General features: G+C 44.2%; 1 protein-coding gene across 2 annotated transcripts in view; it reads right to left on the bottom strand.

The window, feature by feature from the left end:
* EEA1 (early endosome antigen 1) overlaps positions 1-18,079 on the bottom strand; it is a 145,745-nt gene extending 127,666 nt beyond the window's left edge. For both annotated transcript variants that reach the window (XM_068276810.1, XM_068276805.1), the window contains exon 1: positions 17,921-18,079. In XM_068276810.1, the coding sequence (XP_068132911.1) occupies positions 17,921-17,944 (24 nt within the window). In that variant the 5' untranslated portion in view covers positions 17,945-18,079. The remainder of the gene's footprint in view (positions 1-17,920) is intronic.
* Positions 18,080-19,816: the final 1,737 nt, after the last annotated feature.

Below are 19,816 nucleotides of genomic sequence, written 5' to 3'. Positions count from 1 at the left end.
TCCAGCCGACTTCAGGATAATCAGTCCCTCGTTGTCCTCCTCCACCACCTGGATCTTCTGCTATGAGTCCAGGTACTTGAGCCAGTCAGGCGTAGTGCGCATGCACACACTCCGCCGCCAGGAGCATACTACAGCTGTGCAGCACTATTGCGCAGGTGCAGAATGTTCCTGGCTGTGGGAGCGGCATGCGGCCGGACAGCACTGACTGGCTGAATTACCAGGACTCATAGCAGAAGATCCGGGTGGTGGAGGACAGTGAGGGACTGATTAGCCTGAAGGGGGCTGGAGGAAGCCCCAGGTATGTATAAAACTTTACTTTTAATCCGTCTCAGTTACCCTTTAATTTGTAGTCACCAAACCAAATTTTAATAACATATCAAATTATTTTATTTCATCAGCAAAGGGAGTGCATACATTTGCATAAATCAGCATCAATGCAGAATTATTTCCATCTCGTTGACCATCTCTATTAGTGACATAGCTACACATCAGGCTTTATTCTTACAGCATAGATGTTATTTAGTATATATAAGAGATTCCTGTGTACACATCATATATACAGTCACAATCAGATATGTATATCTGACCTTAAAAATACGGGGACTGCTTTATTGAAGCAGCACAAGTAACTAATTTTGATTGGTTTATTTCATTTTTGTGGACTAAGCACAGCTATTACTGTATATATACTGTATATATACATTATTTTTAATGACTATTATCTGAGAAATAGAACATTTTATCATATTTTCTATTTTAATTACAGTTACAAATTCATTAGGAGTCGGAGTCGGTGCATTTTTTCCCGACTCCAGGCACCCAAAATTGCCCGACTCCACAGCCCTGGTCATGTGACCAGCACCGGGTCACATGCACACTTCAGGAGCCATACACAGAGGACACAGGAAAGCCACTGAGCTGCATAAAGTGTAGAAGATGGCACCGGAAGGTTTGGTAAGTTGCCTCTGCCTTGCATTGCTCTGCAGGAAGGGGGTGGGGTTAGTGTTATTTTGCGCCAGATGCCGGACTTCTAAAGCAATTGGCAAGCATGCATATCTGGCATCAAGTAATCCCCGCCTGATACCGGGGGCTTTACTGTATTGCTATTTATGGGCACTGAAGCTCCAAATGAACAGGCAAAAAAGACATTGGTATGGATAGAGTGTAGGGTACATTAGCTAAAAGGATCATAGGGCTAAAAATACAGTGGGATGTGAAAGTTTGGGCAACCTTGTTAATCGTCATGATTTTCCTGTATAAAATCGTTGGTTGTTACGATAAAAAATGTCAGTTAAATATATCATATTGGAGACACACACAGTGATATTTGAGAAGTGAAATAAATTTATTGGATTTACAGAAAGTGTGCAATAATTGTTTAAATAAAATTAGGCAGGTGCATACATTTAGGCACTGTTCTTTTAGTGCTTCCAAAACCTTTAGAACTAATTATTGTAACTCAAATTGGCTTGGTAAGCTTAGTGACCCCTGACCTACATACACAGGTGAGTCCAATTATGAGAAAAAGTATTTAAGGGGGTTAATTTTAAGTTTCCCTCCTCTTCTAATTTTCTCTGAAAAGTAGCAACATGGGGGTCTCAAAACAACTCTCAAATCATCTGAAGACAAAGTTTTTTCACCATCATGGTTTAAGGGAAGGATACAGAAAGCAGTCTCAGACATTTCAGCTGTTTCCACAGTTAGAAACATATTGAGGAAATGGAAGACCACAGGCTCAGTTCAAGTTAAAGCTCCAAGTGGCAGACCAAGAAAAATGTCAGATAGACAGAAGCGACGATGTTGAGAACAGTCAAAATCAACCCACAGACCAGCACCAAAGACCTACAACATCATCTTGCTGCAGATGGAGTCACTGTGCATCGTTCAACCATTCAGCGCACTTTACACAAGGAGATGCTGTATGTGAGAGTGATGCAGAGGTAGCCTTTTCTCCACCCACAGCACAAACAGAGCCGCTTGAGGTATGCTAAAGCACATTTGGACAAGCCAACTTCATTTTGGAATAAGGTGCTGTGGACTGATGAAACTAAAATTGAGTTATTTGGGCGGTATTTGGGCATAACAAGGAGTGTTATGCATGGAGGAAAAAGAAACAGCATTCCAAGAAAAACACCTGCTACCTACAGTAATATATGATGGTGGTTCCCTCATGCTGTAGGGCTGTGTGGCCAGGGAGGGACTGGGAATCTTGTCAAAGTTGAGGGACGCATGGATTCCACTCAGTATCAGCAGATTCTGGAAACCAATGTCCAGGAATCAGTGACAAAGCTGAAGCTGCGCCGGGGCTGGATCTTTCAACAAGACAATGACCATAAACACTGCTCAAAATCCACTAAGGCATTCATGCAGAGGAACAAGTAAAACGTTCTGGAATGGCCATCTCAGTCCCCAGACCTGAATATAATTGAAAATTTGTGGGGTGAGTTAAAGAGAGCTGTCCATGCTTGGAAGCCATCAAACCTGAATGAACTACAGATGTTTAGTAAAGTGGAATGGTCCAAAATACCTTCAACCAGACGCTCATTGGAACATACAGGAAGCATTTAGAGGATGTAATTTCTGCAAAAGGAGGATCTACTATATATTGATTTCATTTCTTTTTTGTGGTGCCCAAATTTATGCACCTGCCTAATTTTATTTAAACAATTATTGCACACTTTCTGTAAATCCAATAAACTTAATTTCGCTTCTCAAATATCACTGTGTGTGTCTCCTATATGATATATTTAATTGAGATTTTTTATCGCAACAACCAACGATTTACACAGGAAAAACATGACGATTAACCACTTGAGGACCGCCCCCAGCCGATGGGCGGCGGCAAAGTCCGGGCCCAAACGACCGCAATACGCCCATCGGCGGGGGCGGCTGCGGGAGTGGCGATCGCGTCATTCGTGACGCGATCAGCCGCCGGGGACTCGCTTCGCCCACCGCTCGTAGTAACCCGCCGGCCGTTCGGAAGCGCCGGCGGGTTACTAGCACCCGGATCGCCGCTGCACATATGTATAATAGGCTTTGTAATGTATACAAAGCCTATTATACTGGCTGCCTCCTGCCCTGGTGGTCCAGTGTCCGAGGGACCACCAGGGCAGGCTGCAGCCACCCTAGTCTGCACCCAAGCACACTGATTTCCCCCCCTGCCCCCTGATCGCCCACAGCACCCCTCAGACCCCCCCTGCCCACCCCCCAGACCACTGTTTGCACCCAGTCACCCCCCTAATCACCCATCAATTACTCCCTGTCACTATCTGTCAACGCTATTTTTTTTTTATCCCCCCCCCCTGCCCACTGCCCCCTCCTGATCACCCCCCCACCCCTCAGATTCTCCCCAGACCCCCCCCCCCCCGTGTACTGTATGCATCTATCCCCCCTGATCACCTGTCAATCACCCGTCAATCACCCCCTGTCACTGCTACCCATCAATCAGCCCCTAACCTGCCCCTTGCGGGCAATCTGATCACCCACCCACACCAATAGATCGCCCGCAGATCCGACATCAGATCACCTCCCAAGTGCAGTGTTTACATCTCTTCTCTCCTCTAAACACCCACTAATCACCCATCAATCACCCCCTGTCACTGTTACCCATCAGATTAGACCCTAATCTGCCCCTTGCGGGCACCCAATCACCCGCCCACACGCTCAGATTGCCCTCAGACCCCCCCCTTATCAATTCGCCAGTGCAATATTTACATCTGTTATTCCCTGTAATAACCCACTGATCACCTGTCAATCACCTATCAATCACCCCCTGTCACTGCCACCCATCAATCACCCCCTGTCACTGCCACCCATCAATCACCCCCTGTCACTGCCACTCATCAATCAGCCCCTAACCTGCCCCTTGCGGGCAATCTGATCACCCACCCACACCAATAGATCGCCCGCAGATCCGACATCAGATCACCTCCCAAGTGCAGTGTTTACATCTCTTCTCTCCTCTAAACACCCACTAATTACCCATCAATCACCCCATATCACCACCTGTCACTGTTACCCATCAGATTAGACCCTAATCTGCCCCTTGCGGGCACCCAATCACCCGCCCACACCTCAGAACGTCCTCAGACCCCAGCCCTGATCACCTCGCTAGTGCATTGCTTGCATCTATTTCCCCCCTCTAATCACACCTTGAGACACCCATCAATCACCTCCTGTCACCCCCTAGCACACCTACCCATCAGATCAGGCCCTAATTTGCCCCGTGTGGGCTCCTGATCACTCGGCCAAACCCTCAGATCCCCCTCAGACCCCCTTCCGATCACCTCCCCAGTGCATTGATTGCATCTAATTTTCCCCTCTAACCGCCCCCTGAGACACCCATCAATCACCTCCTGTCACCCCCCTAGCACTCCTATCCATCAGATCAGGCCCAAAATATCCTGTCATCTAAGAGGCCACCCTGCTTATGACCGGTTCCACAAAATTTGCCCCCTCATAGACCACCTGTCATCAAAATTTGCAGATGCTTATACCCCTGAACAGTCATTTTGAGAAATTTGGTTTCCAGACTACTCACAGTTTTGGGCCCGTAAAATGCCAGGGCAGTATAGGAACCCCACAAGTGACCCCATTTTAGAAAGAAGACACCCCAAGGTATTCTGTTAGGTGTATGATGAGTTCATAGAAGATTTTATTTTTTGTCAAAAGTTAGCGGAAATTGGATTTTTATTGGTTTTTTTTCACAAAGTGTCATTTTTCACTAACTTGTGACAAAAAATAAAATCTTCTATGAACTCACCATACCCCTAACGGAATACCTTGGGGTGTCTTCTTTCTAAAATGGGGTCACTTGTGGGGTTCCTATACTGCCCTGGCATTTTAGGGGCCCTAAACCGTGAGGAGTAGTCTAGAAAACAAATGCCTCAAAATGACCTGTGAATAGGACGTTGTGCCCCTTAGCGCACCTAGGCTGCAAAAAAGTGTCACACATGTGGTATCACCATACTCAGGAGAAGTAGTATAATGTGTTTTGTGGTGTATTTTTACACATACCCATGCTGGGTGGGAGAAATCTCTCTGTAAATGGACAATTGTGTGTAAAAAAAAAATCAAACAATTGTCATTTACAAAGATATTTCTCCCACCCAGCATGGGTATGTGTAAAAATACACCCCAAAACACATTATACTACTTCTCCTGAATACGGCGGAAACCACATGTGTGGCACTTTTTTTGCACCCTAAGTGCGCTAAGAGGCCCAAAGTCCAATGAGTACCTTTAGGATTTCACAGGTCATTTTGCGACATTTGGTTTCAAGACTACTCCTCACGGTTTAGGGCCCCTAAAATGCCAGGGCAGTATAGGAACCCCACAAATGACCCCATTTTAGAAAGAAGACACCCCAAGGTATTCCGTTAGGAGTATGGTGAGTTCATAGAAGATTTTATTTTTTGTCACAAGTTAGTGAAAAATGACACTTTGTGAAAAAAAACCAATAAAAATCCAATTTCCGCTAACTTTTGACAAAAAATAAAATCTTCTATGAACTCATCATACACCTAACAGAATACCTTGGGGTGTCTTCTTTCTAAAATGGGGTCACTTTTTTTTTTTTTTTTTTTTGTCACAAGTTAGCGGAAAATGACACTTTGTGAAAAAAAACAATTAAAATCAATTTCCGCTAACTTGTGACCAAAAAAAAAAAAATCTTCTATGAACTCACCATCTTCCTAACGGAATACCTTGGGGTGTCTTCTTTCTAAAATGGGGTAATTTGTGGGGTTCCTATACTGTCCTGGCATTTTAGGGGCCCTAAACCGTGAGGAGTAGTCTTGAAACGAAATTTCTCAAAATGACCTGTGAAATCCTAAAGGTACTCATTGAACTTTGGGCCCCTTAGCGCAGTTAGGGTGCAAAAAAGTGCCACACATGTGGTATCGCCGTACTCAGGAGAAGTAGTATAAATGTGTTTTGGGGTGTATTTTTCCACATACCCATGCTGAGTGGGAGAAATATCTCTATAAATAGACAATTGTGTGTAAAAAAAATAAAACAATTGTCATTTACGGAGATATTTCTCCCACCCAGCATGGGTATGTGTAAAAATACACCCCAAAACACATTATACTACTTCTCCTGAGTACGGCAATACCACATGTGTGGCACTTTTTTGCAGCCTAACTGCGCTAAGGGGCCAAAAGTCCAATGAGCATCTTTAGGCTTTACAGGGGTGCTTACAATTAGGCACCCCCAATTAGGCACCCCCCAAAATGCCAGGACAGTGAACACACCCCACAAATGACCCCATTTTGGAAAGTAGACACTTCAAGGTATTCAGAGAGGAGCATAGTGAGTCCGTGGCAGATTTCATTTTTTTTTGTCGCAAGTTAGAAGAAATGGAAACTTTTTTTTTTCTTTTTTTTTGTCAGAAAGTGTCATTTTCCGCTAACTTGTGACAAAAAATAAAATTTTCTATGAACTCACCATGCCTCTCACTGAATACTTTGGGATGTCTTCTTTCCAAAATGGGGTCATTTGGGGGGTATTTGTACTATCCTGGAATTCTAGACCCTCATGAAACCTGACAGGTGGTCAGAAAAGTCAGAGATGCTTGAAAATGGGAAAATTCACTTTTGGCACCATAGTTTGTAAACGCTATAACTTTTACCCAATCCAATAAATATACACTGAATGGTTTTTTTTTTTATCAAAGACATGTAGCAGAATAACTTTCGCGCTCAAATGTATAGGAAATTTTACTTTATTTGAAAAATGTCAGCACAGCAAGTTAAAAAAGTCATTTTTTTGCCAAAATTCATGTCTTTTTTGATGAATATAATAAAAACTAAAACTCGCAGCAGCAATCAAATAGCAGCAAAAGAAAGCTGTATTAGTGACAAGAAAAGGAGGTAAAATTCCTTTAGGTGGTAGGTTGTATGACCGAGCAATAAACCGTGAAAGCTGCAGTGGTCTGAATGGAGAAAAAGGCTTTGGTCCTTAAGGGGCGAAAAGACTCTGGTCCTTAAGTGGTTAACAAGGTTGCCCAAACTTTTGCATCCCACTGTAAAGAATACAGAAGAGCTACAGTGAAATATACAAATGTAAGATAATTGGTGGAACTCAACAGCTGACTCCATTTAACATGAAATTACCCTATTGTTGATTACAAAGCAATCCCTTTCAGTTCTGTATGCTGTATTGATGTAGGTTCACATTAAGCAATTAGGTCATGTTGTATTCTGAAGAATCATTACTAGGAATGCTCATCAACCTGTATGTCACTCAGTATCTGGGTGCCCAGCCCTGAAACTATGAAACACAGCTTTCAGGAGATCAAACAGCACAATGCAGCTCTACACTGCAGCTGCAAGCTGCCAGCCATTTCATCTCTCAGTCACAGCCAATGCTTAGAAGTGTTTAAATCAAACCTGAACTGAAAATAAAACTCACGTCCGACAAGTTTCGCTACTGTATATAGCATCCTCATCCTGCTTGCTTAGTTGTTGTGCTGATCTTATACCTCCATTACTGCCTGACATAACAGAAGTGTGCAGAACAGGTGTTCTGATTCCACTGACTGTATGTTTGTTCCAGGTGAGACTGCTGAAGCCAAAGGGTCAGTATGAAAGCTGATTGGTAGTCACAGACAGGGGAGTTTGGCTGATACAGATAGCATCAGCCCATTGCTGCCATCCATTGGCATTGAAAATGTCTACTGCACCCCTTATGAATAATTTGGAGAGTTTTTTATGTATTTTTACATGACTGCCAGGCTATCATGGTTTACCTACAGAAAATCCTGCCTATCCTAAATGGGCTTTAGGTAATGTCTCTCCAACAGGGACAAAACCAGGAATGAAGTATTAGAATACCAATTAAGTTTTTATTACTTTTGTCCCATTGAGAACATTCTCCTCCTGCCCTGTCACTGTGGCAGGGGTCACAAATCATAGGACGTGAGAGGAAAGAATATGGGCTCCAACAGCAATAGCATCCGAGCAGGAATTTTAGCCCTTTCCTACTCTACTCAGAAAATACTCATTTCACAGTAGTCTGTTCATGGTGTATAGATATGCATGTGAAAAGAGAGGAGTGTAACTAATCCTTGTTAATATTTTATCAACTATTGCTCATTGGAATTTCATACACAAGATTAATATACAGATTCTGTAGCTAACGGAAATAATTACTTAAATGGTGCATGATATTTTCTAAAATACGAAAATACAAAATTGGTAATTCACAGGGCTCAGTTGTGTTGCAGAATAATTCTGCATGTCAACTCACGGCACATACAGGCCCATATGCAATTCAGTTTTTCTCCTGAGTTTTCTCCTAGTAGATAATTTTTCATCTTTGATTTAAAGTAACTTTTTAGCACTTTATAATGGAAAAGGTACCAAAAAGTATGTGAAAAAATGCTGTCAAAATAATTTTGAGTATTTGTTTGCTTGTTGGTGGTTTAAAATGCATTTTATTTACAAGTTGAGAAAATATCACCTAGGAGAAAACACAGGAGAAAAAGTGAATTGCATATGGCCTACAGTGTGTTATTCTAACTCGCAGCATGCACTATTTGTATTAACATCTATGTCCAGTCTCCCTGCATTATGCAAGTGACCACTGTGAACCTAGCCATTAAAGGAAACATGCGAGGGGGAAAAAAAAAAAAAAAAAAAAAAAAGGGGGGGGGGGATCTACTTACATAGGGCTTCCTCCAGCCCCTGGCAGCCGATATGTCCCTCGCTGCAGCACCGGTGTCCTGGGATCCCCTCCGTTGCAGATGCCGACCTCAGCACTGCGCAGAACGCTCCAGGCCACGTGGGCACGATCACAAGTGGTGCAGCCATGCACAGGCGCAGAAGATGCCGACATATCGGCTGCCAGGGGCTGGAGGAAGCCACGGCTAAGTAGATCTTTTGTTTTTTTCTCCTCGGACCTGTCCTTTAAGTGAACCTGAACTCACCAACGAACAAAAAGTTAGATATTTACCTAGGTAGAGGGAAACCTCTGGATAGTCCACAGCCTTTCCATGTCCTCTGACAACCTCCAACACAAAGTGCCTCGTGATTATGCAAAGAGCCCGTAGTGAGTCCCCAGGCTAGGGCTGCACGGTTTTTCGGTTTAAAACCAAAACCGCGGTTCGTGGCAAGACGATCTGCTGATCGTCAGTACCATCGGTTTTTTCGGTCTGCTGTTTAATACTTTGCTTCTGGCCCCGCTGTGCGTGGATTGGCCAGAAGCAGTGAATATGTATGAGAGTTAATGAGCGGGGGGGGGGGGGGGGGGGCGGATCCACTCCAGCGAGCCGGGCACATACAGCATTACCAATCACTGGCTAGCATGGAATGACGGCAGCGGTAGGCGGAGCTGTATGCTCTGTACAGCTCCGCCTACCACTGCCGACATTCCATCGCTAGCCAGTGATAGGTAATGCTGTATGATGTGCCTGGCCGCTCGCTCTAGTGGATCCGCCCCCCCGCTCATTAACGCTCATACATATTCACTGCTTCTGGCCCCGCTGTGCGCGGATTGGCCAGAAGCAGTGAATATGTATGAGTGTTAATGAGCGGGGGGCGGATCCACTAGAGCGAGCGGCCAGGCACATCATCCAGCATTACCTATCACTGGCTAGCGATGGAATGACGGCAGTGGTAGGCGGAGCTGTACAGAGCATACAGCTCCGCCTACCGCTGCCGTCATTTAATCGCTAGCCAGTGATTGGTAATGCTGCATGTGCCCGGCCGCTTGCTGGAGTGGATCCGCCCCCCCTTCCCCGCTCATTAACTCTCATACATATTCACTGCTTCTGGCCAATCCACGCACAGCGGGGCCAGAAGCAAAGTATTACGGACAGGACCGGGCAGTGCGGACCAACCTCCCCCTCCCCCCCCCCCCCCCCCCCCCCCCCCAGCATTAAAAAAAAAAAACACGGGGAAAAAAAATCGAAATTGCAATTTCTGAGAGAAAAATCGCAATTTCGATTTTTCCCTAAAATCGTGCAGCCCTACCCCAGGCCTAAAGGTGTATACATATGCACAATGGTTATCGCTCAAATGGATCAGGACCAGATTGCACTCGTTACAGCACATTGACCTGCCTGTTGCTATGGGGATAGGATGAGGGAACAGAGCGGCTCCCGGCAGGAGGAATAAGGATGGAAACAATGCACTCTGGGGTCTTTAACCTATTTTGGTTTCTACGTCCAGGAACCATGCGCGCTACTGCGCGCTCCCGCAGCCGATCGCGCGCGTGCACTTCCGGCCGCGGATTCGGTAGCCAGGCAATCAGTGTATCGGGCTATGGTGCCCGATCACTGATTCCTCTCCCCCGCTGAAAAAGCGACAGCTTCTCTCGGAAGCTGTGCCTTTTCTGGCCGTTGCCTCCCCCCTGCGTCACTCTAAGCGTGTGTTACGCTTAGAGAGACATCATGTAAACAAACTCATGACCGCCATCTTGTGGCCAAAAAGTAAAACTACAACTAAAAGTAAAAAAAATTAAAAAACCACACACAATTACATTATAAAACTATAGTTTACATCCCACCCTCCCAAAAATACCCAAATAAAATGTTTAATATAAAAAAAAAAAACCATTACAATAAAAAAAAACAAAAAAAACACGTAAATATTTACTTCTTCCTGTTAAAATGCATTTACAGTAAAGTCCCTTTTAGCGAAATGTACCCCCCAAAGAAAGCCTAATTGGTGGCGGAAAAAAAGATATAGATCAGTTCATTGTGATAAGTAGTGATAAAGTTATAGGCTAATGAATGGGAGGTGAACATTTCTCAAGTGAAAACGACGGAACGCGAATGGGTTAATGTTTAAAGATCCAGTGTTCTGGATCTTTGAAACGAGCTTGGGGACACCTGTGTACATGCTTAATCTTTGGCCGAATTGTCTAAGTAGTCTGTAGTTCTAGCTACCTTTTTGAATACATCCATTAATAAGGTCGAACTCATCTAGGTACTGTGCAGATGTCAGAGATTTGCATCTACAGATATCGCAAATGTAATGGTTGAAACACCTAATACCAAAGTATAAGGTCTATGGGTATCATAAAGGAAACCAAAGGTGAGAGAGATATGGAGGTTGCCATATTTTTTTCCTTTAAAAAAAATACCAGTTGCCTGGCAGTCCTCCTGATCCTGTGTCTCTAATACTTTCAGCCATAGACCCTTAAGCAAGCATGCAGCAGATCAGGTACTTTGACTCAGCTTTTATTGGTTTAGCCGTATGCTTCAATACAAAGGGGTAGAGCAACATAGGGGCACCCTGATGAGTCACGGAGTGACGAAATATATCGGGCGGAGCCTAAACACGGAAGAGAGACCAGCACACAGTGGATAGAAAGCAGTGGGCATCCCATGTGAGTTGAGAAAGTCAGAGGTGTGCGCAATGGCAGAAAACAAACTGTGGGATCATTGTACTGAGCCTGCCTGTGGCCAACGAGACGAGGGAGAGCCCGTTCCAAGCAAAAACTCTATGCCATATCAACAGAGCTAGGAGAATGTGAGTGCAATATGTTTCTATATATAATTGTAAATGATAAACAATTTTACGCTATGAGAGGCCTTTTTATTGAGGTAATGGAGATTATGTGCTGACTGCGAGGAGGAGGCTGATCTCCAGTGAAGTGATAAAGAGCTTGCAAGGGAGGTGGGGGACGACCCGGTAACTGTCCCAAGGCTGCATCTGACCCGCCAGTGGGTCTGAGTGGCAGGTGAGTCCAGTACATCGGGTGTGGTGGAGGCTATCCTATCTGAAGAAACAACTTGTGTTTTGAAGAAATCAGTGAATCTTTATTGAGAAAAGCTGTTCCTGATTATTTGGCTACTTACTGAAAAACTGCTTTATGATACATAGAACATTTTACGAGAGACCCAGGGCTGTGGAGCCGGTACAAAAATCCACCGACTCAGACTCCTCAGTTTAGGATTCCACCGACTCCGACTCCTGTAATTTGCATATTACAATCTTGTTGATTGAAAGTATGTAACATGAAATTCGTCTCTTAACTGCCAACGCTTAGGAATTTTAAAAGACAACCGAAGTTAAAAAGGATATGGAGACTGCCATATTTATTCCCTTTAGTCATAGACTAAAACTAGTCCTTGGTAAGAGTACTTGTAAAAAAGGTACAGACCGGAACAAAGAACATCTATCAGGCCCTAGGCCATGTAACTGTGGGTACATGTAAGAATGATGTGCAGGTACTTTGCAGGGTAATGAGGGGATTCTTCCTTTATTACACATTCTTCATGCACAATCTGAACCAGGTTTATGGGTGATAGACAACACCTCTGTGTTCAATGTGCACAACATTCTCAGTGGATTCCCTGCAGCTCTGTGGAGAGTGCATATGTAGAGTATAGTACTACTGTGTAACAAAGTAAACCTGAGACAGATGAAATTAAAGTGTTATACATACCTGGGGCTTCCTACTGCCCCCTTCAGGCTAATCAGTTCCTCGCTGTCCTCCTCCACCACCTGCATCTTCTGCTATGAGTCCAGGTACTTAAGCCAGTCTGGCGTAGTGCGCATGCACACACTCCGCCGCCGGGAGCGTACTACACCTGAAAAGCACTGTTGCGCAGGTGCAGAATGCTCCTGGCTGTGGAAGCGGCATGCGGCCGGACTGCGCTGACTGGCTGAATTACCAGGACTCTTAGCAGAAGATCCAGGTGGTGGAGGTGGACAGCAAGAGACTGATTAGCCTAAAGGGCGCTGGAGGAAGCCCGAGGTATGTATAAAACTTTTCTTTTCATCCTTCTCAGGTGCCATTTAATTCGTAGTCACCAAACCAAATTTTAACAACATATCAAATTATTTGATTTCATGAGCAAAGAGCAGTACATTTGCATAAATCAGAATCAACGCAGAATTATTTCCATCTCATTGACCATCTCTATTAATGACACGGCTACACATCAGGCTTTATACTTACAGCATAGATGTTATTTAGTATATATAAGAGATTTCTGTGTACACATCATATATACAGTCACAATCAGATGTGTATATCTAACTTTAAAAAATACGGGGACTGCTTTATTGAAGCAGCACAAGTAACTAATTTTGATTGGTTTATTTCATTTTTGTGAACTAAGTACAGCTATTACTGTATGTATAAATGATTTATGATGACTATTATCTGAGAAATAGAACATTTTATTACAGTTTAAATTCATTAGGAGTCGGAGTCAATGCATTTTTTCCTGACTCCAGGCACCCAAAATTGCCCCGACTCCACAACCCTGGTTTTATGACACATTGAACACTTTTTTGTGGCATGTGTAATTACTTGTGTGGCACTACCTCTTTGTATCGATTTTTGACTTTTGAGAAAGGGGGCGAACCGGGGAGTGTGTAGTCACATTTATTTTTTACACTTATACATGCCAGCGCGCTTTTGTTGAATTGTATTTTAGCTGTACGCTTGTCCAAGAGTTTGACTGAGACACTACTTATACCAGAAGATCCACAGGGCTGCCTGGCAACTGGCATTGTTAAGAAGGAAATGAATATGGCAGACTCCATATCCCTCTCACCTCGGTTCCCTTTAAAGTGGGAGTGTCACCATAAAAATCTAATTTCAATAACAACTGGTCTGAGTGTATTAAGTGATAAAGATGCTAATCCTGCATTCAAAGCTTTTTCTGCTGTTATGATTTGGAGTTATCACATACATTAGAAGTACTGGCCCTTTAGTAGTCAGTGCCAAACAGTTGCATTCTGGGGGTTCTTTTTATCTATAATATAGTCCTCCTCATCCCTTTATTTCCCTGTCTAGCTGATTATCTGAAACACGATCCCCTACTCACTTGTGTTTACAAGAAAAAGAAAAAAAAGTAAAGGCAGAAATGACATCAGGTTTTAGCCAAAACTGTGGGCAAAAGACATGGCCCCCACCAGGGGCAGAATTCTCTTCATTATATACAATTCACTGAAATAAAAAACGTGGACAGTACAATACATGTGTTATGTAAGTAGATCAAGTATTTATCTACCTACCTACATACATACATACATACATACATGTGTGTGTGCGTGTGTGTTTTTTCCTGGCATAGTATGTCTAATCCTACTGCTTTAAGTCAAGCTGGCAATCATTCTTCATGGGCTAGACTGACATGTACCCCAGCCACATAACCACCTTTGCCTCTTGTAGTACAATGCCTGAGCTACAGAAGTTATAAATCCATAAAGGCTGAGCGACATAAAGATATAATTCTACACTGTAGAGAGAGATTTATATTTTTACTTTGGCAGCATTTGCCCATCTAGTGCGTAACTATGGGTACAATTCTCAGGTGGAGGTTGAGAAGTGTGCGCTCTTGCTTGGCTTCAGCTCCGATGAGTCGGATGCAGACACTGTCATCTGGAAGCAGAGCAGCAGCACTCGCCAGGCGGACTGTGTGGATGCAGATGTATTTAGGGTATACTAACTGGCACTCTTACCTTCCAACACTGGCGTTCCCGGTTAAAATTTAAAGGATAACTGAAGTGAGAGGTATATTGAAGCTGCCATTTTTCTCCTTTTAAGCAACACCAGTTGCCTGGCTATCCTGCTGACCCTCTGCCTTTAATACTTTTAGCCATAGACCCTGAACAAGCATGCAGCAGATCATAGGTTTGTGACATTTTTGTCAAATCTGACAAAATTAGCTGCATGCTTGTTTCTGGTGTTATTCAGACACTACTACTGCCAAATAGACCAGCAGGACTGCCCGGCAACTGGTATTGCTTCACTTCAATTCAGTTGTCCTTTGAGGCTGCAATCACAGTGGGACGTTGCACTGCAATGCTAATTCTATATGACGTTCACAGTGCGACGTTAGCGTTGCATTGTAACATTTAGCGTTATGGTAACTCACTGCTTGCAGTGCGTTACCTCTAAACGCACGTTACTAGGTACGGGATGCATACTTTTCATTGCCTGTGTGCTTTCCTGTACCTACTGTATGCAACGGTAACACACCATTAATGTGCATTACCACCTTTTTTTTTTAGTTGCATTGTAATGCTGCGTTGTAACTTTAACGTCTCATTACAATGCAACGTCCCACTGTGAATGCAGCCTTAGCCAGAATACAATCTCCATCTAGTTTGTACGCTCTTCCTGTGTCTATGTGGGTTTAAACCAGACACTCCAGTTTACTGCCACATACTTAAAGCATACTGATAAGTTCATTGCTGCCCAAAATGGCCCCAGACTGTAAAAGCACTACACAAATATTAGAGCTAAATAAGTAATGATAGTGAGGCTGCATTCATTACAACAGCTGCCTGTCCATCATGGTAATCATTCTGCCTAAAGTTCAAGATTTGTATTTTTTTTTTTTTTTAAACAACTCTTCCCTTCTTGCCAAATAACCTAACAATGCAACACAGTTACACCCCCTCATATATACAGTATCTGCAGTGATTCTCAACTTCAGGTCATGTGACCACAACCATCCCACCTGACTGATAGCCACCGTCTTGCCACACACTATTCCAGCACTTTTAACAGTCTCCTTCACTGCAAGCCAGAAACAGCCACACACCCAGGGCCGAGCCTGGGCGGGTGGCGCCTGCCTCTGAGAGGCGCCGCCCGGCCGCCGCTCTCCCCCTGTGGCCGCCACTCCCTCCCTCCCTCTAGCCGCCGGCGCGTCAGACCTCGATCAGGCGGGCGGGAGCTAGGACCTAGCACGCCGCACTGATATGCGGAAGTGACATCACTTCCGCATATAGAGCGGGTGCGTCCGGCGCCTTCTTACTGGTCGGGTCGCCCGCTGATTGAGGTCTGAAGCTGCTGCAAGGTGAGGAGGGGAGCGGCGGCGGCGGGAGGGTTGGGTGCGCTCCTGTCACTCACTACCTAAACGGGGACCCTATACCCCCTGGCTATATATACTGGGCACATATTACCCCCTGGCTATATATACTGGGCACATATTACCCCCTGGCTACATATCCTGGGCACATATACCCCCTGGCTACATATCCTGGGCACATATACCCCCTGGCTACATATCCTGGGCACATATATCCCTACCTACATATACTGGGGACATATATCCCTGGCTATATATTCTGGGGACACTGGCTGTTTGTCATTATGTGCATTTGCTGGTGAAAAGCAGTCTCTTGTTATGTGCATTTGCTGGTGAAAAGCAGTCTCTTGTTATGTGCATTTGCTGGTGAAAAGCAGTCTCTTGTTATGTGCATTTGCTGGTGAAAAGCAGTCTCTTGTTATGTGCATTTACATGGGGAAATTTTGTCAGTAAAAATAATCTTTTGTCAGTAAATTTTTAGGTATTTGTCAGTAAAAAATAACGTGAAAGGTTGGCAACACTGGCAGGCTGTGTGGCGCAACGGGAAAGATACAGGCAGCCCACCTTGGGCTTGGCAGGGGGGAGGAGCCGACGTCAGCGAGTGAGAGTAGGGTGGCCGCAGGCAGCCATAAATACGCAGTGTGTGACTGCTTCGCACTCGCAGAGCCTCTCAGCCTGAGGGCCCGTTCAGATCGGAAATGCGGATGGCCATGCGTGCGGAACGCTTGCGGACCGCAACGCGTACGAACGCATGGCCATCCGCGTTTGTGTGCGTTGCGTGGCTGATCCCATCACTGAAAAGTGAATGGGACAGCCACGCGTTTTTGCAAAATCTGCGTGCAGCATGCGTTCCCGGACCACACAGGTCCGGAACGCATGCAGTGTGAACATCAGACATTGCACTCTATGCAATGTCTGATGTCGTGCGTTTTGGCCACCTGCACGCGTTTCCAAAACGCGGCTGGAAACGCGTGCAGTGTGAACGGGCCCTTAGTCAGTCCAGAGACTAGCAGACTCGCAGGAAGCCAAAGCCAGCCAGGAGCAAGCCCATGGAAGAGGGGTAGGAATGGGGTATCACATGCATGCGTAAAGAGGTGGAAGGTGTGGATGTGATTAGGCAGGACATGGGTGTGGTTATGTGGTTGGGCGCGGTTAATTTAACCACTCCCATAGGCGCCAGAGAAAATCTTGCACCCAGGTGCCAGGCACCCCAGGCTCACCCCTGCACACACCTTCCCAGAAGTAACTGCTGAAGGCCACTTACATAAGATAATAGACAACAGAACATAAACTCCAGGCTATTGTCATTGCTGAAATTCCAGTCAGCATAACAGGATATAAAAGTAGACTGGGAACTAATTAGAAAAAAAAAGCCCTGGAAATGGGCTTTAGAGAAGGGGTTTAAACCCACTAAAGATACACCCAGCGGAGACAGGACACCCACACTGCATATTCTGTCTGGATCTATGATTATAAAGTACCAGAGTGTTGAGCATTCGCACAGCAGCTAGCCATGCAGTGATCAATAATTCCATATTCCTGTCAGTATGTACTTCCTGCACAACAAACCTGAGACACAGTATAACAGTATTCCACCGGTGCATATGCCTGCAGAGCATGCACTGTGCATAGGGCCTGAAGGCACGTGTAGAATAAACCACTTATTAGTAATCCCATTAAAATATTTATGATTTATCACATGACTTGAAATCACTCAGTTCTGTGATTTCCCATGACAGGAAACATATGAGCTGAAGGGTGAAAACTACGACTCAGGAAGGAAGGAGACTAAAGCACGAGAAAAGTGCATAGTAAAGAAGGCAGGGCCTATGCAGTGCCTGCTAGAAAATGCACAGAGGCTCTCCCCAGAGTCATTGCGGCCTGCAGGTCATGTGATCCTACTGACACATAGAGCACACAGACCTCACACCCTAGACAGGCCTAGGCCCGGCTGCACATACCACACATACACACCCCTCAGCCCTGCTGCTGCTTCGCCTGTGTGACAGCTCTGCTATCTGCTAGCAGCAGTGACACGCAGCTCCAGCTGTAAGCGCTGAGCAGGCAGGAGTCCCTCACAGCCCCAGCTCTAGGAAGTGTCATTCCCATGTGCTGCCCCTCACACCATCTCCTCCTTACCAGCTGCAGTATCCTCCGGAACATGTCTGTGCCAGGCTCTGCAGGAACACTACGGGACAGGGGCGGCTGCTGCTGCAGGAAGCTCGGCCTTGTCTTTCCCTTCTATTCTTCTTTACAAGGCAGATCCCACTGGCATAGGGGATGTCTTTTCTTCTCGATCATTCAAACCAACGACAATGTTTACACTCCAAACCTGCTGCTCTGCTGGAGACCCGGGCCGGGCTCTCTGCTGCCACCTAGCAATCCTCCGGCTGCTGCACTGTCTCCCTTCTACAGTACTGAGGACAATTTTTTTTTTCATTTTTTATTTATTTTAGAAAGAATATATTTTAATCACTGCTTTACAGATCTAAAGCAGTTAAAGGGATGTACTACTTAAATGAAACAGTAAGAAATGGCGGTGTTAAGATGCCTAAACATATTCTGTTATAACCAACCTGCCACCTACATTCCAAGTCATATCTGGTTGGTATCTGGTTTGTATGTATTCCTTTATGGCCTTATTTCTTCTGTATGTCACCCCTAAATATTGCCTGATGAGAAAAACAATTGTACCTATCCTCCTTCTTCTAAAAATGACCTTTTTTTAATTATCCCACAGTTATTTTACATTTAAATCTAGTTTTTTTTAATTTTTATTGTGTTATTGTCTCTGCTAAATGACACCTTCATTGAAGTATGCTAGAGGTCAAATCTATGAATTATTGACTCTTTTTATCTCTTTCCCGCTCTTAGAAGCCATTTACTGACAGGAAAGTATTTTATGGCTGTAATTACTAATCACTGAGGGTTATGCTATAGTCTGACACAGTCTGACCTGGTCCCACCCCGGACAGAAACTGTCACTTGCATACCTGATTTTTAACCACTTCACCTCCCAGTTTTTTCCCCATAAACACCAAAGCAAATTAATTCACCTATAACTTTATTACTACTTTTCACAACGAAAGAATCTATATCTTGTTTTTTTCGCCACCAATTAGGCTTTCTTTGGGGTACTGTTTGCTAAGAATTAATTTATTCACACCGCATTTTAGCAGGAAAAAATTAGAAAAAAATTCATTATTTCTCAGTTTTGGGCCATTATAGTTTTAAAATAGTACATGCTACCGTCTTTAAAGCCCACACATTTTATTTGCACATTTGTAAAGGTTTGTCCTTTAACTAATGTCCAGTGCTGCGTAATATGTTGGGACTTTATAAATAAATAAATATCTAAAGTGTTTTTGCATTATTCTGTATTATTATTACACTTTATCTATACAGCGCTAACATATTACACATCGGTGTACAATAGATAGCGGAGATAATGTGAAGTACTGTATAATCTTGTTATAATAAACTCTAGTATAGTAAACATTTGAGTATAGTAAACTACCGCTCTAGGTCCCAGACAATCTCCATTATAAGTCTATGGGAGAAGTGACCTTTCTCGATTTATTTCTGGTGATGGTCACTATGGAAACATGTTTTTGAGCACTGTGGGGTTACTGCAGATGCCGATCTGAGTACCAAGCGCTGTTGATTTGTATGCATAAGTCTATGGGAGCAACCCCTGGTATGGTAAACTCTCATATAATAAAACTTCTGTAATAGTAAACATGTTTTTGACCCCTACATGACGCTGACTCTGGATATAGTAAATAGTGGGTGGCGCATGCGTCATATTTCAGGGTGAAACCCATGATCGGCTGCAATCTTCAGGCTGGTTGCAGGTGAGTTAATGCCTGATATCCTTTGTAAGACAAGAAGAATGGCAACGATGCTGAATATACAGTACTGTACAAATAAGCAGCCTGGGAAAAATGAGGAATAATGTGAACATAAACAAAAGAGGATGCAGTGTCACCATTTCCACTTTGCAATCAATGATAAAAGTATCCTCACAGTCCTCCC

Source organism: Hyperolius riggenbachi, chromosome 3 (genome assembly GCF_040937935.1).
Source record: "Hyperolius riggenbachi isolate aHypRig1 chromosome 3, aHypRig1.pri, whole genome shotgun sequence".
Classification (NCBI taxonomy): Eukaryota; Metazoa; Chordata; class Amphibia; order Anura; family Hyperoliidae; genus Hyperolius; species Hyperolius riggenbachi.
Note: the sequence above shows the minus strand (reverse complement) of the source record. Positions and strands in the feature narration are given on the sequence as shown.